The sequence below is a fragment of the Ambystoma mexicanum genome, chromosome 6q (genome assembly GCF_040938575.1).
Source record: "Ambystoma mexicanum isolate Mex_15411 chromosome 6q, UKY_AmexF1_1, whole genome shotgun sequence".
In the NCBI taxonomy this organism is placed as follows: Eukaryota; Metazoa; Chordata; class Amphibia; order Caudata; family Ambystomatidae; genus Ambystoma; species Ambystoma mexicanum.
The window spans coordinates 1519329383-1519337943 of NC_090937.1; the positions used below are offsets into that span (position 1 = coordinate 1519329383).

The 8561-nt window shown below is 44.2% G+C and overlaps 1 protein-coding gene across 1 annotated transcript; it reads left to right on the forward strand.

The window, feature by feature from the left end:
- The first annotated feature begins 7381 nt into the window (after positions 1–7381).
- Positions 7382–8020, forward strand: LOC138515639 (histone H1-like). The gene has a single exon (XM_069630339.1). The coding sequence runs from the start codon at positions 7382–7384 to the stop codon at positions 8018–8020; it is 639 nt and encodes a 212-aa protein (XP_069486440.1).
- The last annotated feature ends 541 nt before the right edge of the window (positions 8021–8561 follow it).

An 8561-nucleotide genomic window follows, 5' to 3' on the forward strand; every position in this document is an offset into this window, starting at 1 on the left:
CATATGATGCCATCTTCTGTCAGTAGAAACAATAGCTCTTCATGTCAAAATCTTTCCAGTACGAGCAATAGATAATAGTTTCTTATGCAAATATGATTTGGAGAATAAGCATTTGTGTATTAGTCGTTCTTTTACTGTGAGGGTGCTTCAAGGAAAGGTTAAATTTTTCATTGATGTTTAGGGGAAGGGGTGAAACTAATATGGGTATTTCGAAGCGATCAGTGAACTAATTGGTTACTTCCTTACATGTATCATAGAGAGGACCATAGGCAAAGTCATAGAGTGAGACAGAGAGAGTGAAAAAGAAGAAAGAAAGAAAGAAAGAAAGAAAGAAAGAAAGAAAGAAAGAAAGAAAGAAAGAAAGAAAGAAAGAAAGAAAGAAAGAAAGAAAGAAAGAAAGAGTATGAGAGAGAGAGGAAGGGTGTGTCTGATGAGCTGAGCATATAATGTGTAGGATAAAGCTGGTATTATGTCATATTATGTCATATTATGTATTATGTCATATTAAATGTCACACGCTTTTATATGTTTGACAATTATATTTAATAATTATTACGTATTTTATATAATTCCATTGTCTAGATATTACACTGCAAACCATTTAACTGGTCTGCAATGAGAATGCTGTTTCTCACATGCCAGAAAGCGTAAGCCTAGAATGTTGCCTATGTGTAAAGTGCTAGGGATTAATTGTGTGATGTCTCAAAGAGGTTTGGGGGAATGCCCTCTGATGAGTGTTGTGTTGAATCGAATCCAGGAATTGATTTGACGTGCCCCAGTGTAATCACACGGTGTAAATGTGAGCCGTATATGTCTAACTTTTACACCCTGTCCAAGGAAGTATTACCATTCTGCCTTGAAAACCCAAATATGAAATACATTGATGACAATGGGTCTAAATGCCTAGATTGTATGCTGGTGTTATCATAAAAACCATATGTAACTTAATATACGCAAAGGTTCATGAACTGCCTTGACTTTTCCCTCTCTTCCTCTAATAACCCCATCTTCCCTTTTTCCAGTTCGGAGCCACATAAGAGCGGAGACCATGCAAATGCCAGAAGTGCATGGTACAAATACATAATATAATATCACATAACATAACATAAAATAACATAGCATGACTTACAAACCTCACTGTAGAATTAGTGAAAAGAAATACATTAGTATTTTAGTTCAAAATATCTAATTCACTATCTGGGTAGCATACCTACTAACATGTTTATGTCTTTTAATTGATGAATTCAGTTTCAGAATGAATCAAGCATCTAGTAAACTGTTTCTCGGGAAATCATCTGCTACATTGTAATGGCCTATACCACTGTTTTCGAGCACACTACAATAAAAAAATGAAGAAATCATAACGTCATACTAGCGCTCTTCTGATGCAGTGATTAAAGACTTTATAACTTCATCATGAAGAAGTTGTTGTTTTCATAAAGTAATAACGATGATAATCATAATATTACATTTTTATATTGATTTTCCTGCCATATTTTTCTGCCTGTGATGTATTCATACATGTATTTTATAACCTAACTATTAAAAAGTACCCTTTCTCCGAATGGGTTCTGTAAACAGACATGACAGCACTCTCATGAATTGTTGAAAATCAATGATCCTGTAGGTTGCTCTTCTGAAGAGGGATGCGCAGATTCACCCACCCTCCCCCTCCTTTAAGGTACATGACACGGAAGAAGACCAGGATATACTGTGATTGCCTGTACTATTTCGGACCAATTCCCAGTGCTCCAATGATCGATCAGTATGTCGAGAGGTACCCACTCAGTTAGCCCTACAGGCTAGGAGCAGTGCAAACCTTACCCAGAGTGGACAAGGAGCTTCAGGCTGCAATTAAGGAGACTTCAATTGAAAGTATTGATTAAATCGCCAAGAAGCCACGTTACTGACGTCGTTAGAGACACCACGACATAGCAGTGTTAGAAAGGATGCACATGTGCCATCCGCACATCAGGACACAAACACACACTCAAATACACAAAGACCACTAGCGTACAGTTCTATACAGATAGATATACATACTGGCATTGCTTTTATTATTTTGTCATTAGCTTGAATGCAGTAACACAGAAACTGCAAGAGGCAAGAGATCCTGAGTAAAGCTTGCAGATGCGTGTGTGCAAATAACCTTATGAAATTTCAGGAGCATCTATGGGACCTGACAGAATCACATGTGACTAACATATGGGGGAAATAGGATAGCACAAACATGTAGAAGCCATGTTATGGCTTAGAGAACTCACAGTATGCCACACACCTCTCAGTAAGAGCTGAGCTGAGCTGAATTCAGGCTGAACAGAGAGAAACCATGTGAGACAGGGCCTGCTACCAAGGCCACCAGATACGAGTGACATTCCATTCCCTGAATGACAGTAACACCAGCTGCAGTAAATGCAAATAATTCCTCATAATTCAGGGCAATTCAGAGCTGCAGAAGCTCCAATTCGTGGTCTCAGAACACATGACCCGGCCGATTCAGATGATGAATCGAAACCAGAAGCTGGGAAAGAGAGTCGATCTCATGCCGCCAGACAGAAGCTTGTAAGAAAGATGTTACAACATGAGAAATGTGTGACACGAAATGAGCCAGCACTCTCATAGACTATGTTGGTATACACAAGTTACAATGCAGACGCATAGTCATTCTTATTACCTTGCGAAGGAACACCAAGAGCTGAGAATCATTTTGGATACCAGGCCTGGGGACGTCAGCTCTAGCCAACCACAGTTCAGTATCCTAGGGGATTGTAGCAATGGACAAGAACCAATTGTAAGACCCTCACACTGCAACATTGTTTAGAGATAGTAATTTGGGAAGGACCAGGCCAGCCACCTGACATGCGAGGGCCAGTAGAGTAACTCATATAAGGGAATGTACAGGTTAGTAGGCTCCTGACGGCCAATCCCAGATGGCGATAGCTTTAATGGAGTAGGGCTCATGTTGTGACATCACTATGATGCAATTAAGATCCAAAACTGGCATGTGAGCCAGGTGACGTTGCAATGTCTTTGGATTTTTTCGATCCTTGTACTAATCCCTGTTGGTTTTTGCTGTAATAAACCGCAGTTTGGAATTGCTGTTTAGCTGGTTCTAAGTTCCTTTTGTGGGAAGGTTTGCACCTTCCGAGAGTCCGCAAACTTCTAGGAGCCCTCAAACCGACCTGGGAGTTTGTCGCTTATCACTTGATGTGCTTTGCACTCTGAAGTAAACTGGACTGAGAATGTGTTTGCGGCTGGCACACATACCCCAGAGCAGACGTTGGTGGGAGGCGAGAGTTGGAGTGCTGCTGCATACTGAGACCTACTGTGCTCTCTCCCCATCTGTTGTCTCACCCTGGTGTGGTGCAGTTCATTGTGCTGCACTGCGGTGCAAACATCCCAAAAATCGTGCATTCTAGGGTTGTGGACCCATTCTTCTACAACCACATTGATGTTCTACGATTTCAGGCAGCTGTCTCATTTGTGGAGGTGCTGAAATCCAGGGAAGGTGGTGGTGTGTCCAAATGTTATGTAGTCAGTAAAGTCCGGAGGGTCCTAACAGTTAACTATGCAGTTTGGTGCGGATTGGTGAAACTGTGTAGAAATGTATACGGAACAATGCTTCTCCAAGCCACGAAACCACACATTTCTTTTTAAAAACCTTTGCTGAAATCTGGGACAAGGGATGGTGTGTCCACATATCATGCAGCCAGCAATATTCAGAGGGTCCTAACTGGTAACTATGCAATATTTGGTGCAATGTGAAACGGTGTGGAATCGTATAATGGACAATGCTTTGCTAAGCCACACACCCACACACACGGAGAAAGGCTGGAGTGTCCATATGCCATGTAGCCAGCAATGTCCGGAAGGTCCAAGCAGATTTGTGAAACAGTGTAGAATTGTTTAAGGGACAACTCTTCACCAAGCCACAAACACATTTTGACTTTTGCTGAAATCCAGGGAACGGAGTGGGGTGTCCAAATGTCATGTAGCCAGTATTGTCCGTAGGGTCCTAACAAGTAACTATGCAGAATCTGGTGCATATCGGTGAAACCGTGTGGAATTGTATAAGGAACAACTCTTCACCAAGGCACACATCCAGCCACAAACCCACACATGTTCACTTTTATAAATATAGATTTAAGTATACTGAATTCATCAATTTTAAAAAGGAGGAAGAGCTGTGTTTGGCCGCCTAGATTAGAAGCTATGACTGCAGGAGCCACAGTGCAGACATTTTGTGAAACAGTGTAAGTGTACAGCATTAGTACAAAGTAAAGCTAGAATTGACAAAGCCAATAATTGTGTTGTTTGCAGTTGTGTATTGCATTTGACATTTATTACAATTAATACAGCAAATATGTGGGCTCTACTTAGCCTGAAATTCCACAAGTTACTGTTTGCAGACTCATGACATTGGTTATAGATAGAGTAGAAATAATTCTGTTCACTGGTATGTACCAAGGTGTTTTGGCTATGGCTATAACTACTGTTATGTGCCAGTGAACACTAGCTTTTAGATAGGTATGACACTTTGAAAGTAAGCATGGTCATTCCCTAGTGATTTACCCCCATACAAATGGAAGCACGTGTATCTACTTGTACATGGGACTCTCCAGCCCGGCTGGATTCAGTGAAGTGAATGCTGCATCCACGCGCTGACCAGGGATCAAAGTTTATGACCTATTTTCAGTAAGCTGTTATACTCAATATTTAGGCTTTACCCCGCTAGAGAGAGAGTGTTAGCAATACATTATTGTGGTATATGTTAATTAATGGGTTTCTATCATGCTTTTTGCAGAGTTTGATGAACATAGTTGAAGACCCTTGCTCTCTTCTCCAGCATCTGAGCTATCTCTTGAATGTTGCCTTGCATCCCCTGGCCCACCTTTGTATGGATTGTTTTTTTCATTAGGATAAGAAAAGACCAGGTACGTTTCTTCCCTCCTTCCCATGTTTTTGGTTTGGAGAAAGTCATGACAGACTATTTGCCTCTGACCATTTCTCCACTGCTTTACTGTATTGCTAACAGGTTCTTGTTCCTGGAACATACTTTTTAATTGAATCTGTTGAGCTGCATCATTTGTCGGCCAGGTAGGCCGTTCATTGATTTTGTTTTATTTATGTTTGAGCTTTCACCTTATGCATGTTTGCAGCATGTGACACACGGGTGACCATCCCTAAGTGCCTTCTCTATTCTTTACTGTTTGATCACCCAGTTACATCCAGTTTGCTCATTGGACTTGATGCTGATTGCCTTTAATAGTATTCACAATTGGAACACACATTCTATGTGTATTATCACAAGAATTGTCACTGGCAGCTAGGCTATACTAGAGTACATTGACTTGATCAATTTGAGTATACAGACTCTTTAAGGTTGTTTTGTATATAGTTTTTCAGTTTGAATTGGTCTTGAAGAAAAGGCCTTTACCCTGAAATGCGTCAGATTCTTTCAGACTGACTGAGTTTAAGAAGATGTTGAAGTAATTAAACAACGACAAACTTTCACAGTGTAATGTTGTATATTTATAGTGTTCGTATTTTTCATTTCTCTTTATACAATTGTGAGTCTCGAGTTCGAAGAATTGGGCTGATTTTTTCAGCATTGTAAAGTGGGCAGGGGACGCGAGGGTCCTAACTGTGGACCTCATTTGTTTTCAGTATATTTATTTTTTTTTTTATTTATTTAAATTTATATAGCGCGCAGGCAGCCTTGGGGCATTGAGGCGCTGTTACTTGCATGAGCTTAGTTACAGGCATGGTATCAGTAAGAGGCATAATACAGGTAGGAACAAGCAAGGTTATCATTACAGCTTATGCGGTTGGTCAATACAACTTAGGCAATGGGTCATATGGTTGGTATTATGCAGCTGCGAGGGACCTTATGAGAAGAGAGTGGTTTTCAGCGCTTTGCGGAAGGCTAGGAGGGAGGGCTCACCGCGGATGGTGGGAGGTAGGGCATTCCAGTGAGTGGGTGCGAGATAGGGAAAGCTGGATCCACCTGCTCTGGATCTTTTTACTAATGGCACAGAGAGCATGTTGGTGTAGGGTGATCTTGTTGGTCTTGTAGAGGCGACGGAGTGGATTCTTTGTGAGAGATAATCGGGGGCAGTGAGATGGATGCATTTGTGTGTCAGTGTGAGCGCTTTGAAGATTATTCTTTCCTTTATTGGGAGCCAGTGGGCTAGTTTTCTGGCTTCCGAGATGTGGTCCCTTTTGGCAATACCTTGGGCTGCTCGGAGAGCACTATTCTGGATGACTTGTAGCCTCTCCAAGTTTTTTTCTTCCTAGGAAGAGTATGTTGCAGTAGTCTAGCCTGGAGCCGGTGATGGCTCTGGCTATGTTTGTGCAGTTCTCTTTGGAGAGGAAAGGCCTGACTGCGTTGATCAGTTTAGCATGATATGCGGCTGAGGAGGCAATGGCGTTGACTTGTCTGTCTATGGAGAGGTTAGAGTCTAGATAGACTCCAAGAGTTTTGACTGAGTCTGAAACAGGTATTTTGATGGTGTCGATGGCGAAGTGACTGAATTGGGAGTCAAGTTTTTTTAGCGTTTCGGGGGAACCTACCAGTAGGAGTTCTGTCTTGTCAGAGTTGAGGCATAGTCCATTGTCTGCCATCCAGGCTTGGATGGTGTTGTAGAGGTTGTTAAGGGTCATGGAGTCGGTGTCGTAGTTGCATGTGAGGGTAAGGAGGATCTGGGTATCGTCCGCGTAGTTAGTGTAGGATATACCCATAGCGTCGAGGATGAGGAAGAGGGGTCGTGTGAAGATGTTGTAGAGTGTGGGGGAGAGGCATGAGCCTTGGGGCACGCCAAAGAGTATGGTAGTGGGTGAGGCAGAGGCTAGGTCGGAGAATACTTGCATGGTTCTGTCCTGTAGGAAGGATTTGATCCATGCTGTGGCGTCAGGGGAGAACTTGGCAGTGAAGGAGAGATGATGGCAAAGGACGTCATGATCTACGAGATCGAACGCTGCAGACAAGTCAAGGAGTAGGAGAAGAGCTGATTTGCCCATGTCTCTGGCATCGTCCATTTGGTTTTTCAGGTCAAGTAGGGCGGTTTCTAGTCCCATGTCTAGGGCGGAAGCCAGATTGGCGGAGTCCCAGGAGTTTGTTTTCTTCGATGTAGTGCTGAACCTGCAGATAGGCTGCTTTGTCGAGTATTTTGAGGAGGAAAGGGACAGTGGTGATGGGTCTATAGTTGTTGGGGGAGGTGGGATCGAGAGTAGGTTTTTTTAGGAGGGGGTGGACCCATGCTTCCTTGAGGGAGGTGGGGACTTTCCCTGTTGCGAAGGAGGCATTAACAAATGCTGATTACTGATCATTACTGATCTGATCTGATCTGTGAGCGCGCTGACCGAGTCCTCCTGCAGAACAATGGCTGAAACTGCTCCCGCTGCTGTGGCTCCCAAGAAGAAGACGACACCGAAGAAAGCAGCCGGCGCTGCCAAGGCCAAAAAGCCCACGGGGCCCAGCGTGGCCGACCTCGTCGTCAAGGTCGTGGCTGCCTCCACTGAGAGGAAGGGACTCTCCCTGCCCGCCATCAAGAAGGCTCTGAGCGCCCAGGGATACGACGTGGACAAGAACAACAGCAGAGTCAAGCTTGCTGTCAAGAGCCTGGTGAGCAAAGGAGCCCTAGCCCAGCTCAAGGGCACCGGTGCCTCTGGATCCTTCAAGCTCAACAAGAAGCAGTCGCAGGGCAAGAAGAAGGCGGCCAAGAAAGCGGCGGTGAAGAGCAAGACGCCCGCAGCAAAGAAGCCTGCCGGCGCTGCCAAGAAACCCAAAAAGGCTCCCGCCGGAGTCAAGAAGAGTCCCAAGAAGGTGAAGAAACCAGCAGGAGCCAAGAGCCCTAAAAAGCCCAAAGCTGCTCCAGCCAAGAAGGCCGCCAAGAGCCCCGCAAAAGCCAAAGCCGTGAAGGCGAAAGCGGCAAAGAAGAGCCCAGCCAAGGTCGTGAAGCCCAAGGCCGTCAAACCCAAAGCGGCAAAGCCCAAAAAGGCTGCACCCAAGAAGAAGTAGAGGCTTTCGCCGAGACCCTTCAATAAACACACACAAAAAAACACACATATAGGGAAATAGCAGTAGGGTGGATGGGTGCATATAGAGAAAGAGATAGAGAAACAGAGAGAGAGAGCAGTAGGGAGTAGTGTACAAAGAACGAGCGCTAGGGTGGGTGGGGTGTAGAAAGAGAGAGAGAGGTGGGTGGGGTAAAGGGAGAGAGCAGTATGGTGGGGTTGGTGGACAGAGAGAGAGATTAGTTGGGTGAGTGGGGTATATAATAAGGGAATGGTAGGGTGGGTGGATATGGTATAGAGAGAGAGAGAGAGAGAGAGAGAGAGAGAGAGAGAGAGAGAGAGAGGGGGAGTAGGGTGGGAGGATGGGGTATAGAGAGAGGGTTGGGTAGCTGTGGTATATGAAAAGGGGTTGAGGGGGTGGTGTGTAGAGAGCCATCTGGGGGTGAGGTGGGAGATCAACTGTATAGAGAACAAGAGAGGGGTAGGGCCAATTGGTGGGTATAGAGAGTCATAGTGGGGTATTATCGGTAAGGTATAGAGTGCTA